At 38.7% G+C, this 22152-nt stretch overlaps 1 protein-coding gene across 4 annotated transcripts in view; it reads left to right on the forward strand.

Annotated features, from left to right (window-relative positions):
• LOC136252134 (uncharacterized) overlaps nucleotides 1–22152 on the forward strand; it is a 122689-nt gene that overhangs the window by 42841 nt on the left and 57696 nt on the right. For 3 of the 4 annotated variants that reach the window (XM_066044525.1, XM_066044531.1, XM_066044545.1), the window contains exons 30-36: nucleotides 793–900; nucleotides 5823–6164; nucleotides 6577–6642; nucleotides 8830–8901; nucleotides 9493–9546; nucleotides 9863–9907; nucleotides 18937–18996. In XM_066044525.1, the coding sequence (XP_065900597.1) occupies nucleotides 793–900; nucleotides 5823–6164; nucleotides 6577–6642; nucleotides 8830–8901; nucleotides 9493–9546; nucleotides 9863–9907; nucleotides 18937–18996 (747 nt within the window). The remainder of the gene's footprint in view (nucleotides 1–792; nucleotides 901–5822; nucleotides 6165–6576; nucleotides 6643–8829; nucleotides 8902–9492; nucleotides 9547–9862; nucleotides 9908–18936; nucleotides 18997–22152) is intronic. The other variant, XM_066044539.1, reaches the window with a different exon arrangement.

Genomic DNA, 22152 nt, shown 5'->3' on the forward strand with positions numbered 1-22152 from the left:
ATTTTGAGGGGAAAATTTTCACAGATGACTACTAATCTGTGAAAATTGCAAAATTTTAAAAGTTGGTATACAGCATAAGTTTCAGGAAATGGTCAAACCTTAGTTTGTGGCATGTGGCTGCTTATTGAGGATGTCAAGTTGGACAGCCACCTCTCAATAAAGGCCAAATATTCGTAACTATATGTATAGTGGGGTTGGGGATGGCTAGTGATAAAATATTACCCAAAACCCCTTGATCTCCCCTTACAATGATGTTGTAGTATTGGTTGGTCAAATCAAACCCAATAGTGCCTTCAGATCAACCCAAAAAACTTTTTTGTCTAGTTGTTATACATAGTTTGTTGAATTTATGTGACTACTTTAGACAGGCTCCACTTTGTTTACACATGTATTGTACATGCATACAGTATGTACTTACTGTAAGGCTAGGGCTGAGTTGATCATATTTCTGCTCTGATATGGATGATCATCCAATATCCAGTAACCTCGCCATTAACAAATAATTTAGCAAATACTTACGTGTGTGCGTGCATGCGTGCGTGTGTGTGGTGTGCATGTGTGTGTGTTGTGTGTGAGAGACAAAAGTTTCATAATTTACTGATACTGTCGATGTTAGTGAGAGAGGAGTGTCCTTCCATTACTACTCACTAAAAGATGTGGTATGTTATGGTTTACACTAACACCTACACCTGTGTAAAGGAGCAAATAAATGACACTGTTGTGTACATGCATTGTGTGTATCAGTATTATCAAACTCTGTAGGGTTTATTTTGTTCCTGTTGTATTATGTAGGTCCTGCTGTATCACACACTACAACAAGACAATCTTCTGGTGGTGTTTACACACAGGATCCATCTCATCGTAGACGTGATTCATCCATGTCACACCCTTCTACTCCAGGTTACTGAAGTGTGAATGTGTGTCTAACACAATGTGCAAACACAGAGCTACTGTAATTTGTTAAAAAACACATATACGATTGTGGTTGTTATACGTACCTGATGTTCCACTGTGCATTTTTGTCCTAGCCTACAGTGTATTAATGTTGTGAAAGTTTTAGCACAAGATCAGATGATTTTTAGTGGTTAAAATTGTATGAATGACTGTTTTTAAACCAGGCGCACGCCCGAAGGCCGGCTGTGGGCGTGCACCTGGTTTACTGAAATTGTTTTCGTAAAAGTGTGTGTGTGTGTACCTATCTACCTATCTATGTTTGTCCGTACGCACCCACGTGAGCAAAATCGTTTAATAATGGTAAAAGCAGCTTTTACGTAAGAAGTAAAAGTGAAATGAAGTCTGTATTAAACTTCTGCACAGGTGAACTTTGCTCTGAGGTGGTTTCTTTTCGGCGGACTGAAATACGGGTGTGGTGACTTTCCTCAGACTACCTTCCCTTTGAAGTTTTCAGGCATTTAGCAACTGAAAAACAACGGTGCAGGCCTCGTACACTACCAGGAATAGCCTATCGCTTCGAGTTGAAAGGGGGCATATCCCTTACGTACGCGAACGAAAATGAAGAGCAGCTTTGAGGCTTTGTCGAGAGAATTTGTGGGAAAAAACACGTTAGTCACACTATAAAACAGTTTAGAAGATAGTTTTGTGCGTAATATGTTGGTAAAAGCGGTTTGTTTAACAAACGCTTCCTTAGCAGTGCATAGCAACGTACTTGAACGAATTACGAATATTTCATGAATTACGAAATACGAGAATTAGCTAATAATATTATTGCACAACCCAAACTACCATATTGTAAAGTAGTAATACATAGTTGGTTAATTCATAGTAGTATATACTGTCTATAGTTATTCCAGGTGAGTTAGCTAGCTGCATGGCGCCTGGTTTTTAGAAGTAGCACAACATCAACTTGTTTAAGGTTCAAAATACTGGTGTTTATCAACAGCCTATAATTGTGTGCTGAAAAGTAATTTATGAGTTTCACAAACTTAACAGCAATCTTGAAGAAGAAACACGAATCTTAATTTTTTTTCTTTTTGAAAATAATCTGCTATATAATAGTTAGACACCAAGACCAAGGGAACTAAGTGATTTAGCAACCCTGATGGCCTAAGGCTGTAGCGTCCTGAGCACAGCAAGGGCGCTACTAAGGGCCAGAGGGGTTACTAAATCACTTAGTTCCCGTTGGTCGCGGTGTCCAACTTATTTAGACTGGTTTAAAGTACGTATAGCCAGAGCATGAGTGTGGGGTGGAAGAGCAATGGAGAACAGCGGAACGGTTTCTTCCTGAAGTCCTTACAGCGCCTACAAAAATAGATACCCGACCGCTTACCAGAGTAATGGCTAGAGCTACAGTAGATACGCCACTTAGTCTACTATTTGTCTAGAATTATTTGCAGAACACGGAGAAGTAGAGCATTACAGTATTATCAAGTACTCCAGTGTGCTTTTCATGTTATAGTTACTAATTATGTACAAAATTGCTTGAGGGCGGGTTACTAAGTGCACACATGTCCAAGTTTGCCTTCAAAATACTGTGTAGTCCTAGTGTCCATTGTGTTTTAGTGATCAATACAGTTTGTCCTATCCTATCCTATTGTACATGCACTACACGTCTGTATGCACATGTTCTTAGCTCCCGCAGCATCATAAAAGTTACGATATATAAACTCCAGCACTGGGTGTAAATCAGATATAGTACCTGTATTGACTATATTCACACATACTGTAATAACAGAGCCAACTCTCACCACAAGCTACTGCTAATATGTACATATATAGTACAGTGGCACCTCCCTTAATGGTCACCTGTGTTGGCCAGTAACGTCAGCGCAACAACCATGTGACTATGGTTTTGACTGATTCCCATTTTTACAGGAATAGTTTAAGCGGTCATCTGCCAACTTTGGAGTCCAAACAATACTTCACCTCAGCACACCACTTACAAAAATCATGTGGTTTAATCATAATCACGTGGCGAGGCACAGCCATGGAGTGACTACAAACTTATCTACATGTATGCAGAAGACAACTGTGAATATTAAACTACATATTCTTTTTGTTCTAGAAGTATGAAGTAGAACAGCTACATAGTTTAATTACAATCACGACTATTGCTGGCCACTTTGTGAGATGCCGTTTGTATAGTGTGTAACTAAGTGCATGCATGAATGATTAAAAACAAGTCCCTGAAACCCCTTTGTATTGAGGTCAAACCTCGGGTTTGTGGCCTATGACTGAGGATATAGTTAGGCAGCCACTAAGACAAATATTTTCTGGCTGGAAGGTGATCAGTTTAGGCATGTTGTGTGAAGAAGCCAAGGACAAGAGTTTAACTTACAAGTAAAGTATCAATGCAAGTCCATCGGAGTACAGAACAGTACACTATAACACATCACATCCATCAAGATTTTGTGCATTTTTCTGGCTGCTTCTAAGGAGTAAGTGACTACTGTATTAGAGTACGATCTTATTTACGTTCATTGTGAACAATCTCGCATCATACGGTAAATATGAATCATGTCAATTATTTGGTATGAGTGTTGCGTACCATACAGTATGGTAGTGCTGTATGGGATAATGGAGATTTGCACTTTCTCACAAAAATATTAACCACAAAGCAGCCTCACAATATCCCCATGGTGCCTTGGCAGTATTGTATGTTTGTACTTTCTCTGTGACTTGAAACACTTCCAGTACAGTGTAGGTTGCTATGAAATTTATAAAAAAAAATGTAGTGGAATTTTCTGCTGACATAAGCAAGGGAATTTACCTACGTACACCTGCAGGTGTACTAGTTGACATTTAATCCTTACTTTAGTCATGGCTATATATGGCATTACAAATAGTGCAAGAAGCGCCTCTGCAATCGATCCAGTCAGTATGTAAATCATGATTAAACATGTACTCCAACTATCAAAGCAAACAGTTATTCTATGCACTTCATTTTCAGATACATAATTATGTTCTACCTATCATACAGTGTTACAAATGAAGAACAATGTAAGAAAAGTCTCTGCATTCAATCCAGACACTATGGAAATTACAAACAATTTTTAAGCTTGCACTGACGCCACCGTGTGTTACTGCAAATCAACACTTTTCAGAAAGAAATGGGACAAAAAGGAGGACAATTGATGCATGCACTGTAGTTGTTGGGATTAGTGAAAAGGTATGTCTAGGGTCAAAGTAGTATCAAATAGTGAAGAAATCATAGTTAATCACAGTTAAGTTTTATGCTTGGCTGAAGGCATCAGTTAGTTAGTTAGTTAGTTAGCTAGTAGGAAAATTCAGTTGAATTTTTGAATTCCATAGAAACTTGCTGGAAAGGGCTCTGAAAGCATTTTGGGCTTGGTTATGTTGCCAAACTGTCATGAAGGAAACTGAGGCTGATCTTTGGGTGATGTTGAAGTGACAAGAAAATCTGAATCTTCATCATCCCTCTCTACAGTACTATCATACTTTATGATCAGTGTATCTGAGTTGTTTCCCTAATTGGTTTCTCCTTGCTATATCACAACTACAATAGGCTGTTGTTAAACTAACCAAAAATGTTTCAGCTTGTTCTCCTAAACAGACAGCAGTTTTCACTGTGGGTGGGACAGGAATCTTTTTTTACAATCAACACTTACTCTTTGATGACAAATTGTCTTTGGTCATGCCAAATTTGTCAACAGTCAGTCAGATTATGCGTTGACATTTTATGGAAGGCTCTTGTACAGCAGCAAGAGTTCATAATATTAACTCTTGACAGTAGGTGTGCAACAAAATGTTTCATACAGTAGGGGTTGTTTGCTTAAGTTTGGTGTATGGACTTCAGAAGGTAAATTTGTTCTGTAAAAAAACAACAACAAAAAACATAATTTCAGAGTGTAGGGTGACATACATACATCTACAGCAATATACTGTCGTTCCAAATAGTAACATATACCACACTATATAGCATGATGTATTAGGGCTGGGACGAAGCTTTGAATGTTCCGGTGGTTTGAAGTTTAAGTAAACTTTGAATTTTAAAAGTATCCTTCGAAGCTTCGTAATGCACTCATTTTTTACGAAATAATTACAAATAAACATTGTTGTCTTTATTGCAGCTGCTTATTGATCTTGCACAATCGATGTTCGTCTCTTCGCGAATGCCACACCCACCTTGAAACCATCGCAGTTTAACTTGCTACCATAGTTGTAGCCTCAGAACACCTTATAAGGTGATAGATATTGTAGGAAAACATCTGTTTAGCCATTAGTTGGTGTTTACCTATGCACGATTGCAGTATAGCGGACACGCCCATTTGCAATTGATCAATCGCGTCATTCAGTACTGCTGCTATGCACTTTCCAAATGCTTGCAAACTTATTAAATAAGACTAGAAAGATAAAACTTAAGAAGGATGTTAGTAAATGCAAGAAAACCGAAGCTTCAAATGTTCGAACATTTTACAATCGAATATTCGAGGTAAATTTCAATATTCGTCCCAGCCCTATGATGTTTATGTGAGGGGGCATAGGAAAAGGGACCTATAGAGACTTTTAAACTTTTGAGTAAAAGTCAGTAAATTTCTGTGTATTGTTAGGTAATTATAGTAAATTACATACATTGGGAAATCACACTTGTATTTAAATTCTTCATAACTATGTGAAACAATTCAGTATTGACTTGGAATTTGAATAGTTGGTGATTTGTAGAATTCTTTGATTAGTATATCTCAAATTCCATGTTAACCACTATAGGTCCCTTTTCCTATGCCCCCTCACATATACTCACAACATATGGTATAACAGTATGGCTATTGTTTTTTAAGTATTAAAATGTGATATTTAATACTTTATGTACATATGTATGTACAGAGCAGTGAATCACTTCACAGGTACACCAGGGTCTACATATTCCAGTCAACCATCGACTCCTACTCAAATTACCAATATGAAGCTGATGAGGAGTTATGTTGTAGATAGGCTGACACCACACTGGATTGATGTGTGTGACTACCTTGATTATCCAGTATCCATGAGGAATTGGTTTGGTCAACAACATGGCCAAGTACATAAAAAGTGTCTCATCGCTGTCCTAGAGGACTGGATTAGTACTGATAATGGAAGAAGCCCCAAAACATGGCAAACATTTATCACAGCTGTATGTGAGATAGATGGCTTGGAAGACATTGCCAGAGCAATTAGGCTTTGTCTAGAAAAAGAAGGAGTGCTCGAAAGTGAGTTTACTACATTTGAAACATAATAAGTACTACAGTTGCATGATATGTGCGGGCGTGTAAAAATAGGGCTACATTTGTTCTTATGAATAGCTATATATAACTTTGGAATAGTGAAAGCTATGGACCTGCTTTCCAGTAAATGTTAGTTATTTAACTGTTTAGAGCAAGAGCATTAATTTGACACCACGTTTGCAAATTTTAAACCATGAGATACAACTTTAGATAAAAGTACTATTAAATTGGGTGTAAAAGTCACCAAAGGTCAAATCTGAGGTAGCTCCCAATAACCTTTATGATATGTGAAAGTTTTATGCTTTTATTTAAAAGTGCACAAAAAGTCATAGAACACTAACTTGTAACATTTAGTTTGTGGTTGATTTTCGATATTTTTTTTGGTACTCTTATATAGGAGAAAGGCCAACACATTACCAAAGTACACCCCGTGTGCCTTACAGTGAAGTTTTTCCTGATAATAGTAAGTTGCAGTGTACTAGTGTTTGTGTACTATGTACGTAAGCACATGCATGTGTGCTGCTGCATACACATATATAAGGAAATATTAAGAATTTTTAGTTCAATTAGGGTTCACAGATAAAAGTAGGGAAACAAGAGAGGTTGCCTACATCTGCAGATATACTAGTGAACATTTAATCCCTAATTCAGTCTATAAATTTTCCTTATATGTACTTGTTTGTTTACTTTTTGTAACATTATTATGACTGGTGAACCCACTCATACTGCATCAAAAGAAAGGATAATGCCAGAGGTAATGTTTTCGACTGAATGCGCTGCAACTATCAGTTAGTGCGTTGAAAGTGAAGTGACCATTATGCTTCACTTTCAGCTATGTTCAGCCCATTTCATAGCATTACAAACAAGGAGGAGCGCTTCTACAATCAGTCCAGTCACCACAAAAAATACAGACAAATCCCAAAAGATCCATAGCTAGTTTTTGGAAGCATTTCAGGTCTTACATACTGAAGACACTTTTGGGCTTGGTTAACCTAACCAATACTGCCAAGGTGCCAGGATGGAGTTGTGAAGCTGGTTTTTGGGTGATATTTTGACCAGAAAAAACCCAAACTTTCATGATCCCTAATATACAGTACCGTCTTACTATGTACACACATATCATGGTTGAACATACGTACCTGCAAATGTACCATATTTTCACTTTTAAATGGCAGGAAGAAGCGACATGAAAACCGACACAGTATGCAGGCAATTAGGCCTAACTTATGTATTGTAAGATCGTGATTGTGTTTAGGCCACTATTTAATGATTTTCTGTTTCTTATCAACACACCCACATGTATTTTTACTGCCTCATATATTTCCCCATTATTAATAATTTAACCACTATTTCATTTGATTAACCAAGTATTCAGCACATGCAGTTCAGTTTTTAAGGTTGCTGCACTCATACAGTAGCTACTTCTTGCATTGTAGCCAACAGAATGTGAAATGGTGCGATGAAGTTTACAGTAAGTAGTTGATCCTCGAGTGGCATGACAAAGGACAACTATATCTATAGTAACACCAAGAGGATAGTTGCCAGACTAGCTATATTGAGTTACGTAGCTAAGTTAGCCTGCTATACAGAGAGTATCAGGCCCTTGACAGTATAGAGTTATATATTGTGGCAAGAATGAATAATTGTAACAGCCCGCCTGCCCGCACTCTACATTTGGAATTTTCTGATGAAAAACAGAAAATCACCAAATAGTGGCCTTACTTTATTTTCTTTATAGTAAATAAATTTTCTGTGTTTGGTGTGTTTGTTGGAGTGATACCGTATAGGGGGGAAAGTTTCAGTGGGTGAATGTTTCCCGGTAGAGGGCAAACAAGCAGTTAAACTTTCACGGTGGATGAAAGTATGGTGGCACCTGCTCAGAATACTTAGCCGTGCACATAGACTATGCAAATTAATTTGTCGATAAGTGAGCGTGATTCAAGACAATTACGATGCAAACATACACTGGCACCTGACGATCGATTAATGTGGGTGTGGTTCTACATTGGGCATACACACATCAATGTACACGGCTTTGTGAATGCCTTCAGATTGCTGCAACACACCTTACTAAATGGGTGTGGCTCCATGTAAGACAGTGATGCACAATCCAAATAAGTGGACGTGGCTCATAAAAGAAGCAGGGATGCTGCAGGACTTTCCACGTTGTCAAGCAAATCACTTGTGGGCAGGTACTCATCATAGCTAGCAGCAGAATTTGTGGGGAAACTTTCGAGTTTTTTGACAAACCATGAAATCGTGAAAGTTTAGCCCATCAAAACTGCCCCCCCCCCTATACACTGTACTAAATAGAAAGTCAGTTTCTTTATTTTTAGCCCAACATCCTGTCATAATAGGTGTAAATTCCTGACTTACTATTTCGTAGCCTTTCATTAGTCTCCATGTAGGTCCCTAGTTGCCAGAATAGTTTGTTAAAATGATACACAATACATACTGACAGTATGTAGGGCAAACACTGTACACATACGTACATGCACTACCCAAGGTTTGGATAATTAAGCTTTGCTGTAATAGAGGAATCGCATTGTATTGACATGCACACATTTGTATTTTCTATACATAGATTTGTTAGGGGTAGAATTGTACTTTGGGAATGTTATGCATCCACATGTGATTATTGTTTGTACAGACCATCAGTCAGCTCCTCCTAAACTCCCTGGATTGCAATATGATTCCAACTCACCATACTACAGTCCACAGCGTTAGTTATGTATCATGTATGTATGTGTGTGTATACAGTATGTGTGCATGGTGACATTACAGTATAGTATCAGGGTTTGAGAAATACTGTGTATTGTGCCTTCTGCTATTTGTAAATTGGTTGAAAGTAGCTGTGCTTACATGTGTTGTGGAGAAGTCTATTACCTGACAATGTCTTTTATGTAGAATATACAGTACTGCCTCAGCGTGGGCATTGGGCTGTACCACTAGTACTAACTCTTGGTATCACCCGATATCTACAGTGCCTATAAAGGTATCCCAGTTCTGGTTGACTGGGTTGCTATAACAGTAATTTACATAGTTGCTGGAGGCTTTGCTTTTACTTTGTTTTGCTTTTGTGCATGTGTATGCATGTGATGGGTGCTTCTGTTTTTCTATTGTCTGTCAGTGAAAACACATGTAACCATCTGTTCTTTGTACATATGTGTCTGACCTACGTACATACAGTGTGTAGTAGGACAGAGTATGTGTATCTCTTGTACGTGTACATACATGATACGTTCACACGTACATACATGTGCTATACGTACAGTGCTATAGAAATTCCTAGTGAATGTTACTATTACTGCAGTTGCTGAAAGGTCATTGCCAGCTACATTTTCAACTCCTCCACCTAAACCACGAGGTAAATACTTATAGTGTAGACAATTGTACATGCTACTGTATATATGAGATGTAACTCTATACATGTGTATGTACTGTGAAGTGGTATTTTAATAGTGCAGTCATGTGCATTAATCTACATCTGTACCATGGCATTTGATGTAATGTAACTCATTACTTTGAGATGTTGTATTATTTATTGTTAATTAAAATGAAGTAGGGATAAGGTTACTTGTTGATGGAAAATGGAATTGACCTAACTAGAGTCAAATACAAAGTACCATAACATGCAAACGTAAACGATAATCCTGTTACATTCTATTTGATTTCTTATGCAGGTAGATACCCAACGACTTCAGGTGTACCAGCTGCTGATATGGCAGGTATGATACTACATGTATTAATCCATACATTTAAACTACACACCCCTATAGCTGCATTCATTCATGCAATACGTAGCCAGCCAGCTTGTTCTTTTGCAAACTCATGACTGCTCTATTAGAGTATTTGTATACACGAGTCTAGTTTTGTAGAGTGATTGCTTGCAGTTCTCGCCACCATAACATTACTAAAAACTTATGTTTTTAATAAACACATGTAAAGTTTGGCTAACAGTGAATAGCGTACCTGATGAACATCAGCCTATAATGCAACATTTTTATGGATCACTGCACAAACAATATCACCAAGCCCCACTTTTATAATAGTCGGTGTTTAATTCCAGAGATTAAACAGATGTATTATGTGTGTACATATGTACATAGTTAAGAAGGTCCATTCATGTAGTAATGCATTGCTTGTTGTTAAATGATCCCTATAATTTCAAATCTACTTCTGTAGATCACCAAAATCGTACAGGTGGTTATCAGCAATCATTGAATAATCCTCAGAAAAGACAGCAATTTTCAAATCGCTTTGGCAACCAATATGTGGTTAAAAACTTAAACCCTGCATTCACTAATGTGGACCAAAATAGTCTGTTACTTCAAGATGGTGGTAACAAGAGAGGTGGAGTACAACACCCTGGTGATGTACAACCAGGGTATTTACATAGTCATGATCCTTCTGTACCGCATTCTCTACCACCACATCCATCTCAGTCAATGCCAGTGGAAGGAGAAGTACAACCATTGAGTCTGCAACAGCCACCACATCACTTGCAACCCAAAGGCTGGCAGCAACAGCTAACGCAACAGCAATATCAGGATTGGCAGCAGCAACAGCAGAAAGTGCAGTATTGGCTGATGCAACAACAAATACACCAACAAGAGGATAGGCAACTGCAAGAGAAGAATCGGTTGCAAGAACAGAATCTCTGGCAATTGCAGCACCAGCAACAACAACAACAGCAACAACAACAGCAGCAAATAGCACAACACCGACAGCAATCACATCAACAACATTTGCAGCAGCAACGACCACAGGAACACTGGCAGCAGCAGCAGCAGCAGCAGCAGCAGCAGCAGCAGCAGCAGCAGCAGCAGCAGCAGCAGCAGCAGCAGCAGCAGCAGCAGCAGCAGCAGCAGCAGCAGCAGCAGCAGCAGCAGCAGCAGCAGCAGCAGCAGCAACTAAATTGGCAGCAGTTACAACAAGCAGAACAACATCACCGAGGACAATTTCCTGTGTATGTCGACTCAACGATGTCTTTACCCCAACACCCACTGCAAGGTCAACCACCCCTACCATCAGGACAATATGCACAGCAAACAGAATCATCATTGCAGTATCAAACTCAGCAGCAGCAGTTTCATGCTCAGCCTGCCACTCAGAAACCAGCAACACATGAGGGACAACAGTATCCAATGCAAACACCAGCACAAAGCCATTCTGTGAACTCTGATCATTCCGGAGTAGCACACATTCAACCAACAGGGAGTATAATATCCCATGTACGACCACCTCAAGACCAACCGCCACATCCTGAGCAATTGAATGTTTTGTACAGTTTACTAGCCAACAAGCCACTTGTAGTGCAGCAGCAAATATTGGAGCAACTTGATATGGTGCCACCTAAAACACGAGGAGTACAGACAGCTGCAACAGGTCAATCACAAGATCCCAGCAGACCTGCTCCGGCACACATTTTGTGGTTTGAAAGAAATTGCACAAACAGTCTTGGAGTTATCACAAAAACGTGTAAAAAGTGCATGATCAAGTTTTGTTAATAAAAAAGTGTTACTTGCCACGCCTACCAGACAAACTAGCTAGTGGAATCAGCTGAGAGGTAGATTAATTATCTTAGAAATGATCTTCAGTAGTTACAAGGAATCAAATTAAAAATTACTGAGTTTCACTACAAAAGTTAACTAGCTGTAACAAATGTACAATCAACATATTCTAATAGTGCAGTCACCCTAATAGAACATTCAGCTACATAATAAGTCACTCTATTAGAACGTTCAGCTACATAATAAGTCACTCTATTAGAACGTTCAACTTCACAATTTAGAGAGTTCAACTATGAGCAAGTCACTCTGTAGAGAGTTCAGCTTTAGACAAATCATCCTGTAGAGTTCAGTAACAAACAAGTCACTTGTACATGTAGACACTTGTAGAGTTCAGCTAAAAAAAGCTACCCAACAGAGTCTTCAGCCACAAACAAGTCACCCTGTAGAGAGTTCAACTACAAAGAAATCACCCTTAAAGAGTTCAGTTAAATCAAGTTACCCTGTGGAGAGTTCAGCCACAAACAAGTCACCCTATAGAGAGATCAAGTACAGACAAATCATCCTGTGGACAGTTCAGTCACAAACAAGTCACTTGTAGAGTTTAACTTTAAAAGCTGCAAACAAGTCACCCTGTAGAGAGTTCAGCTACAAAAAAGTCACCCTGTAGAGAACTCTGTCGCAAACAAGACACCTGGTACAGCGTTGAAACCGGGTCGGGTCATCCGGGTCAACCGGGTCACATTTTCTCCGGGTCATCCGGGTCTGACCCGGTTTACAAATTATTAGGGTTTGACCCGGATTGGATCACGTGAGAAACGAAATTGGTCGTTTAACGACGTGGAACCTATAAACGCTAGTCGCATAGCTCTTTCGTGAGCCACGCCCACTTATCGCGTTACAAACATATGCTCAGCCACGCCCATTTATTAGTAAGTGCAGTCTGTAGCATGAAACTGTCCGTTTCTGTCTGCAAGCTTACGTGGAGCCACGCCCACTAATCGATTAATGTATGAGTTGTATATAGTCTAGGTCTAGTCTTGCAGCAGGATAAGTGCTTTTGTGAGCCACACCCATTTTAATATATTCGGAAATTGCAATACTAAGTATGTATGAAGCCACACCCAATTGCTGTCTGTAAACTCACAGTAGCTACGTGGAACCAAACCCACTGACTGATTTTAAATTATAAACTTACCGGCTTAGTTATCACATAACTACTCGTTTACTCAACACGAATCGAACGCTCAAAACGTAGTCTCGCTCGCTCGAGAATACCCGAAACATAGCTCTTTCGCGCGCCTCGGCTTAATTTAATCCGGGTCACATCCGGGTCAAATCCGGGTCAGTGGGTCATCCGGGTCAGCAGTAGTGACCCGGTTTCAACGCTGACCTGGTAGAGAGTTTAACTACAAACAAATCACCTGTGGAGAGATCAGCTACAAATAACCTCAGCCACAAACAGGTCACCTGTAGAATTCAGCTACAAAAAGTCTCCCAGTAGAGAGTAAATCACCCTGTAGAGAGTTCAACTACAAACAAATCACCCTGGGGATAGTTCAGTATTTAAAAAAAAGTCACTGTGTAGAGCTACGATAAGTCACCCAGTACCAGTAGAGTGTTCAGTTACAAACAAGTCACTGTGTAGAGAGTTCAGCTACAGACAAATCACTTTGTGGAGAGCTCAGCTACAAAAAGTCACCTGTAGAATTCAACTACAAACTAGTCACTCGGAAGAGAGAATAAATCACCCTGCATGTGGAGAGTACAGTATTAAACAAGTGACCCTGTAGAGAGTTTAGCTACAAACAAGTCACCTGTAGGATTCAGCTACAAAATTTCCTCCCAGTAGAGCGTTCAGCTACAAACAAGTCCCCCTGTAGAGAGTTCAGTTACAAACAAACACCCTGTGGAGCATTCACTATAAACAAGTCACCTTGTAGATAGTTTAACTATAACAAGTCATTCTGAAAGGAGTTCAGCTACATTGGAAGTCACTCTGTAGCGAGTTCAGCTACAAAAAAGTTACCTTGTAGGGATTTCTGCTATAAGCTAGTCTACCTGTAAGTGAGAGACATGTGATAATATTCATACAGCATTAATTTTTGTAAAAAAAAAAAAAAGCATCATTATAAAGAAATATCCAGAGATTTCAGCTCTTGATGTCTTCTTCCTATCTGCAGTAAAGAAAAGAAATTTTAAAGATGGCAACAGGTTGACTTTGGACTAAATTCACCTGAATTGTTGTTATTAAAATTTTTGCTGTTAACCTACCATCACAGTCATTTCTTGGATTTCACATCTTTTTTCACCATAGCTTTTTTGGGGGCTGTACTCTTTTTTTACAGCTTGGCTTTTTTAGAATAGATGTCACTTGTATTTGTATGCTGCCGAATCCTAGTGAAACTTGGAGAAGGCAACACAAATTCGCCTGAATTGTCGTTATTAAAATTTTTGCCATTAACCTACCATCACAGCCATTTCTTGGCACCTTTAATTTTATATCTTTCACCCAGAGGCCGCACCCTTTTTTCACAGCTTGGCTGTATTTGTACAGATAATAATTACAGATGTCTATATAACCACTGATCCACTGTATGTGAAAATGCAAGTTGAATTGCAATAGCTCTTTACCAACCATTGGTGATGGAAACTGATCATGCCTCTGCTTGTCCACCAATGCCATCATCCAAATGAAGTAGAATACATTCAACAGTATTTTAACACCATCCGAATTGTGACATTTGTTTGCCGCTCAAAGCTTATTCCAGGGCCATCAGATTATATAATACTTGTAGTATGGTGCGTGGGCAGATCAAAGACTGCTGCCAGTGTTACAAATCAGTTGTAAGCCAGTTTACAAATAATTGTAACATGGCTAAGTACCTCCTTTTGGCCACACAGTCTGGCCACTAATTAGTTCAAAGACTTCAAATGAAGCTAAACACCCATGAGACCAACACAGGAAGTCAGAATGCAAGGCTAATAATATCAAGGACTGACAAGGAGTAAATCGCTCTGGAATGAATGAACACACAACACTGCACTCGTCTGAATGAATGGGAAGCAGTACAACTGCAGGCTGCGTTGCTATCTATACCACACGCTCATTCACCAATAAATTAAGCTAACTACAGTGAGTTTTTAAAACTTCGAAATTCACCTGGATTTCGTCTGCCTGCCTGCCTGCTGTAAGACCTGGTTGCGCTAGGTGTACAGCTTCAGTAATTTCAGACAGCCAAGGTAATGACGGCGGATTCACGAGTCTGTTGTTCCGATTATGTTCTGTCCACTGCACCATGCTGTTTGCTTTCACCATTCATTCGCTTCTTTGTTCAGACTTCTTGAAGGATAATTAATAGTTACAGCACTTAATAGTTGCTATGCACGCCACAACCCAAACACGTGATTTTGAGTATGTGTACGTAAGACGAGGTGTAGTACCCAAGGAGTTCTCTCTAGCATTTATTAACACTGGGTAGTCGTTTTATAGTCTTACCGTGCCAGTTTAGCTTTTTTTTGTGTGGTAGCTAGCGAATAATTCCTTTCAGGGGTGGATCCACTTGGGATCCGGACTTCTAAAAGCGAGGATTCCACTCTTAATGATGGACTCTCCAGCAATGTTTTACTGTTAAATTATCAACATTTAGCCATTAGAAATGCTGCTGAAGCCTTTAACATTGCTGTAATAGCTTTACACATTGTCTATGCTTTAAAAGACAAAATGATAATCAAGACACACGGTAGTGTGTCGTGCGGCCCAAGAAGCCGGCGCGCCACACCCGTGAGTATATTGACAGGAAGAACGAAAACGTCATTTTCACACCTTTGTATCTCAGTGATCACTTATCCGATTGGAACCAAATTTGCTACACAGTTGCCCGCCAGCCAGGGGAGTCTACATTCCAAATTTGAAGGAAATTGCTCCAGCCATTTCCGAGATACGAGCTGCCAAAGTTTCGTTTTTTTTCTTTGTTTTTTTTTTCTTCTTTTTCATCTTTTCGCACACTTGCAAAAATTGCTATAACAAGCAAACGTGTACTCCAATCGCCATGAAATTTGGCACACAGAAAGGGAGTCCAATGGCGAATCCTAGCATCAAATTTGGTACAAATCCGATGAATGGTTCAGGAGTTATGACCGATTATTTGCGTAAAACAAGATCGATTTGTTGTCACACCTACAGGGTAAACCGCTTCATGGAATGAGTTGAAAATTGCTATGTAGATGGAGTAACCATCGTAGGAGTGCCTTTTGGTAGTTTGAAAGGAATCGAGATAAAGACCATGGAGATATGACACAAAACCCAACCTGTGTCACAATTACGCGATCGATTTTTACGAATAAAAAAGTATAAGTTTTCACGCCTACTAGGCAAACCGCTTAGAGCAATGAGCTGAAAATCGGTGTATAGCTGGAATAATCTTCATAGAAAGTCCTTGCAGTAGTACAGAAGAATCGGATTACAAACCACTGAGTTATGATTCTAAAGCCAACTCCGTGTAGCAAATGCGAGATCGAGATACTCTAATAGAACAGTCACCCTAATAGAGCATTCGGCTAATTTATTTACTCCATTATAGAATTTTATTACATCACAAGTTATTCTGTAGGGAGTTCAGCTGCCCCTTGTAGAGGGATCAGCTAGAAGAAGTCACCTTGTAGAGTGTTCAGTTACAAAGAAACCATCATGTAGAGAGTTCAGCTGCAAACAAATCACTCTGTAGAGAGTTTAGCTACAAAGAAACCGCCATGTAGAGAGTTCAGCCTCAAACAAACCACCTGTAGAGAGTTTAGCTACAACAAACCACCCTGTAGAGAAGAAGTTACCTTGTTGAGAGTTCAGCTACAAAGAAACCATAATGTAGGGAGTTCAGCTACAAAGAAACCACCATGTAGAGAGTTTAGCTGCAAACAAATCACCTGTAGAGAGTTTAGCTAGAAACAAATCACCCCGTAGAGAGATCAGCTGGACGAAGTCACCTTGTAGAGAGCTCAGCTACAAAGAAACCATCATGTAGAGAGTTCAGCTGCAAACAAATCACCCTGTAGAGAGTTCAGTTACAAAAAATCACCCTGTAGAGAGTTCAGCTAGACGAAGTCACCTTATAGAGAGTTCAGCTACAAAGAAACCATCATGTAGAGAGTTCAGCTACAAAGAAACCACCATGTAGAGAGTTTAGCTGCAAAAAAATCACTCTGTAGAGAGACCAGCTAGAAGAGGTCACCTTGTAGAGAGTTCAGCTACAAAGAAACCATCCTGTATATAGTTCAGCTACATTTCAAGTCACCCAGTAGAGAGATCAGCTGCAAAAAAATATCCTGTGGGGAATAATGGGCGTGTAATAAATATATGTATATAATTTGTATAATTACTAATAAAATCGAAAAATAATTGAAGTATTACAAATCTTCTTTAAGTTCTTTTCTTCTTCCTGTGGTAAAGAAAAAAACACATGGGTTAAAAAAGCCCCAAAGCCAGCCATAGGCCGGCTTTGCAGTATACAAATACAAAAAGAAGTGATATCTAATCAAAAACAGCCAAGCTGTAAAAAAAGGTGCGGCCCCCAAAAAGGCCATGGTGAAAAAAGATGTGAAATCCAAGGTGGCGGCCAAGAAATGGCTGTGATGGTAGGTTAATGGTTACATTTTAATAATAACAATTCAGGTGAATTTTGGTGCCGCTTGGTCTTGGCACAAAATTCACCTGAATTGTCGTTATTAAAATTTAACCATTAACCTACCATCACAGCCATTTCTTGGCCGCCACCTTGGATTTCACATCTTTTTTCACCATGGCCTTTTTGGGGGCCGCACCTTTTTTTACAGCTTGGCTGTTTTTGATTAGATTATATTTAGAGGCGCTTATTGTGTATGAGGTAAAAGCTGCTTCAAGTGATATTTATGCTATGTGGAAAACAAAGAGTATAATATAGCTAGCTAGCTAGACATAAAAAGTAAACAAACTAGCTATTTAAAAGATTAAAATTTTTAAAGGAAGTAGGGATTGGTATAATATACATGCTACAAAAGTAAGGAAACAAGCTCAAAAATGTTACAGCTGAATGAGAAATGATGCAGCAGTAAAAAGTAAGGAAGCAAGATTAGACGACTACTTGCTAGAATGAGACACACTTTAATGCCAACTTTTGGCTAGCATCTTGAAATGAGACCATCAGATTAACCAATAGTAGAGATTAAAGTGTGTCTCATTTTAGCAAGTACCGTAAATTGGGTTATTTTCGACGGTAATAGATTTTCAAAGTTAGCTACATCCACAAAAATTTAACACACGAATATAAACAAACATCGAATTTTTTTTCGCACGAGTTTTATTTTTAACTGGCACGTTAGTAACCATCCCACCCTGTGGTAAGTCCACTCGTGTTCCAGTTATTAAACAAGTAATACTACTTCCTTTTCGAAGAAACAGCAAACAAACATGAGACATTTTTGAGGAATGTGTCCAATATTTCCGTCTTTTATAATGGCTAGCTACTGCATATCTATCACTCTCATTTGCAGGTTCTCGTGTGCAGGTAATATTTTCACCAACTGTAGCAGTACATAGTAGATGATATACATGATATCCACGTACACAACCGTTGATCTCAAATGTAGGTGACTGATCACGTGATCAACTTGTTAGCATTGCGCGGGCTTGCTTGCTGCTGTAGGTGTTGTTCCTTGCTGTGCCTGTAAATAAAGAGCGGTAAAATAGTGAACAGTCTATCAATCAGCGATACACAATATTTTCATGGGTCCAGGCACCCATGATAATTTATTTACACGAAAATTTAACTCATGAATATTTTCATACACGAAAATAACCTGATTTACGGTAGTCGTCAATCTGGTTTCCTTACTTTCTTGTTTCCTTACTTTTTGTAGCATGTATATTATACCAATCCCTACTTCCTTTTGAAATAATTAATTTTTTAAATACGTAGCACCAAGTTTGAGGCTCTTAACGTAGCACCAAGTGTAAGGCTTGCCGAATAGCTAGGAAAGCTAAGTGTTGTACTGAGAAGGTTTGTAAGGCCTGACATGGATAAACAACCTTTTTAGTGTTGATGTAGGTGTATGTTTTAATTCTTTTAAGATCATATGATGAGACGATAAGTACTGTACATACTTATCATGTAGTCTGTATAATGTGTACATGTGTAGTGAGTGTAAAGCCATGAGTGTACGTACTTGTACATACTTCCTTTGCTAGTTGTGATATGTGCTACATATATGTTTAGACCAAACTGGAGCCATATCTCCTGGATTAAATGTTACACCACAACATACACTTTATAAAGGTGAGTGTGTGCCTGTACCACTTTGTGTTGTATGGTCATTATGTACTACAAGTGTATGTACATGTCTGTGTGTATGTATGTATAAGACCTAGTGTACTAATGCACGCTGACTGAGCTAAAATGATTTTGGTACGTACAATAGTAAAGGAATAATTAGAAAGTTTTTGGGCATGAGCTAATTGTGAACTGTTGTGGATAGAATTACCAACTAAGGCGACAACCATATTGCTTGGAGTAGTCTATAGACCTCCTCTATCATCTGTGAGTTATTTAGAAGAGCTTCGTACCTCACTATTATGTGCTGTTAAGTATAATGTACCTGTCATTCTTTGTGGCGATTTCAACTTGCCAAACATTGATTGGACCACTGTCTCTCCTTCACCTTGCACACCTGATGCAAGCATGTTCTGTGAGATCATATCTGACAGTTTTCTTTCCCAATTGGTTTCATTTAATACCCGTAAAGATCACATATTAGATTTAGTATTAACTAAACATCCAGATCGTGTTTCCTTCATCAGTCCTTGTGATAGTTTACCTGATACCGATCATAATGCTATTTCCTTTTCAGTGTCTGCAGTGCTTTCTTCATCATCAAATAACACACGGTTTTTGTACAATTACAGTGATATTGATCTAACCCACTTTAATTCTGTGTTCTTTAGAATTCTTTGGAATGTTATTGATCACGATAGTGACATTGAATTGTCCTGGTCTATGTGGAAAGATCTCTTTCTGTGTGCCATTGACTCAACTATTCCAAAAGTTAAGTGGAAATCCAGAAAACTCAAACACTGGTTTAGTCCATCTACTATAAATCTGATACATAAAAAAAGCAAGTTATATAAAGCTATGCGTAAGCATCCTACAGCTGCTAACAAATTGAAGTATCGCACCATTAGCAACTTGGTACGTACTATGACAAGATGTGAAACTAAGAAGAGAGCCATTGACCTTTCTCAGTCTTCTCTTACCATCAAGAAGTTCTGGAGTTGGGTCAATTCAGTGAAGCGTCACCGTACAAGTCTACCACCTCTTCATTCAGAAAATACCATTATTACTGATGATTGTGCTAAAGCTGATATGTTTAACAAATATTTTTATTGTTTTTACTGATGAGAATACTTCCAATTTAGAGGCATTACAGAGTTCCTTAACATTCTTATCCTATATCATCAAGTCAGTGACTTTTACGTCTGAAGATGTCTACTATGAGTTAACCAACCTTGACACCAGTAAAGCATGTGATCCTGATCATATCACTCCAAAATTACTGAAACTTTCTGCAGAATTTATCAGTGGCCCGCTAAGTCAATTATTTAATCAGTCAATGTCATCAGGAACTCTACTCAAAGACTGGATAACAGCCAATATCGTTCCAATATACAAGAAAGGTGAGCGTTGTGTAGTAAATAACTACAGACCTATCAGCTTGACATCCATCATAGTGAAAGTAATGGAGAAAGTTATTAGCAGACAATTGGTAACTGCTTAGAGAAGTCAGGGCGTATCAATAATAATCAATTTGAATTTCGTGCTAACCGTTCTACTGTTACCCTGCTGTTGTCTGTTATACATAACTGGAGTTCATGTTTAGATCGTCGTAGTACCACTCATTGTATCTTTTTGGACTTCGCTAAAGCTTTTGACTCAGTACCTCATGAGCATCTTATTCTTAAACTTCATTGTTTAGGTGTCACTGGCCAGTTATTGCAGTGGATTCAATCTTTTCTAACTTGCCGATACCAACGAGTGATCATCAGTGGTAGCTATTCCAACTGGCTCCCTGTTACATCAGGAGTGCCACAAGGCTCTGTTCTTGGCCCCCTTCTGTTCATATTATACATAGATGATTTGCAGAATGTTGTAAGCCACTCCACTTCAAAACTATTTGCAGATGACGTTGCATTGTATAGAGAAATAAAAAGTCCTGCTGACTGTTTGTTACTGCAGCAAGATCTTGATAACATTCATTCTTGGACAATCGAGTGGCAGCTACGTCTAAACGTATCTAAGTGTTTGGCATTTTTAATTTCAAACAAGAGGAAACTAATCAATTTTATGTATAACATCAACAGCATCACCATCTCGTGAATTCTATTGTTAAATATCTTGGAATTCACATTCAATCTAGCTTATCTTGGTCTCATCATTGTAAAGTTGTTTCTGCCAAGGCCAGGAGATCACTAAACCATCTGCGTCACAGTTTATGGGGAGCTACCACAGTTGCAAAATCTGTAGCTTACAAGTGTTTAGTTAGACCACTGCTTGAGTACGCTTGTCAAGTGTGGAGTCCACATATTGCTCGTGATATATCTGGCCTAGAGTCTGTACAACGTCGTGCTGCTAGGTGGGCATGTGGGAGCCAGTGGGATCCTATTTCCAGGAAATGGAGTAAGTCATCTGATGATTGTCTTAATTCACTGTGCTGGCCTAGTCTCACTGATCGTCATAACTATCTGTCTGTGTCAACACTGTATGATATCCTCAACAACAGAACATCTCTTAACTTTTATGATTACTATCGTTGTAATACTTCCTGCACCAGAGCCCATGAACTGTCTATTGTACCTTTACTATCTTCTATCAACAGTCACCGTTATTCTTTTTTGGTGAATACTGTATTTTTGTGGAACACTGTATCATTTGATATACTCACTATCAAATCTGTGAAGTATTTTCGTCGCACCATTTATCATCTTTTTTGTATGTAGCTTTTTAAGTCTCTGTGTGTTTTGCTTATTGTAACTATTGTTTCTTTTCTTTGTAGTGTACTTTTGTGTTGTTATTCTTTGTCCTTGTAGTGTTATTTTTGTAATGTATGTGTTTAGGGAAGCACCCTTGTACAGGCTATGCCACCCTGTCATTTAGACAAATAATGATAATATTAATTTTATTGATTAATATTCGTGAATTTTACTTATAAATGTATATAATATATATATATATAGGGAAGTTCTTAATCGTACATGAACTGTGATCAAGATATGTTGTATACACTGTACTCTAATAGAACACTCACTTACTGTACCCTAACAATACATTCACCTAAGATGTTACATAACTGCTCTATTAGAGTATGCATCTTGATCTCTTACTTTGACTTTGTGCTTTCTTCTGTACTACAGGAGTTGTTTCTCACAATGCTGCAGTATT

This window comes from Dysidea avara, chromosome 1, assembly GCF_963678975.1.
Source record: "Dysidea avara chromosome 1, odDysAvar1.4, whole genome shotgun sequence".
In the NCBI taxonomy this organism is placed as follows: Eukaryota; Metazoa; Porifera; class Demospongiae; order Dictyoceratida; family Dysideidae; genus Dysidea; species Dysidea avara.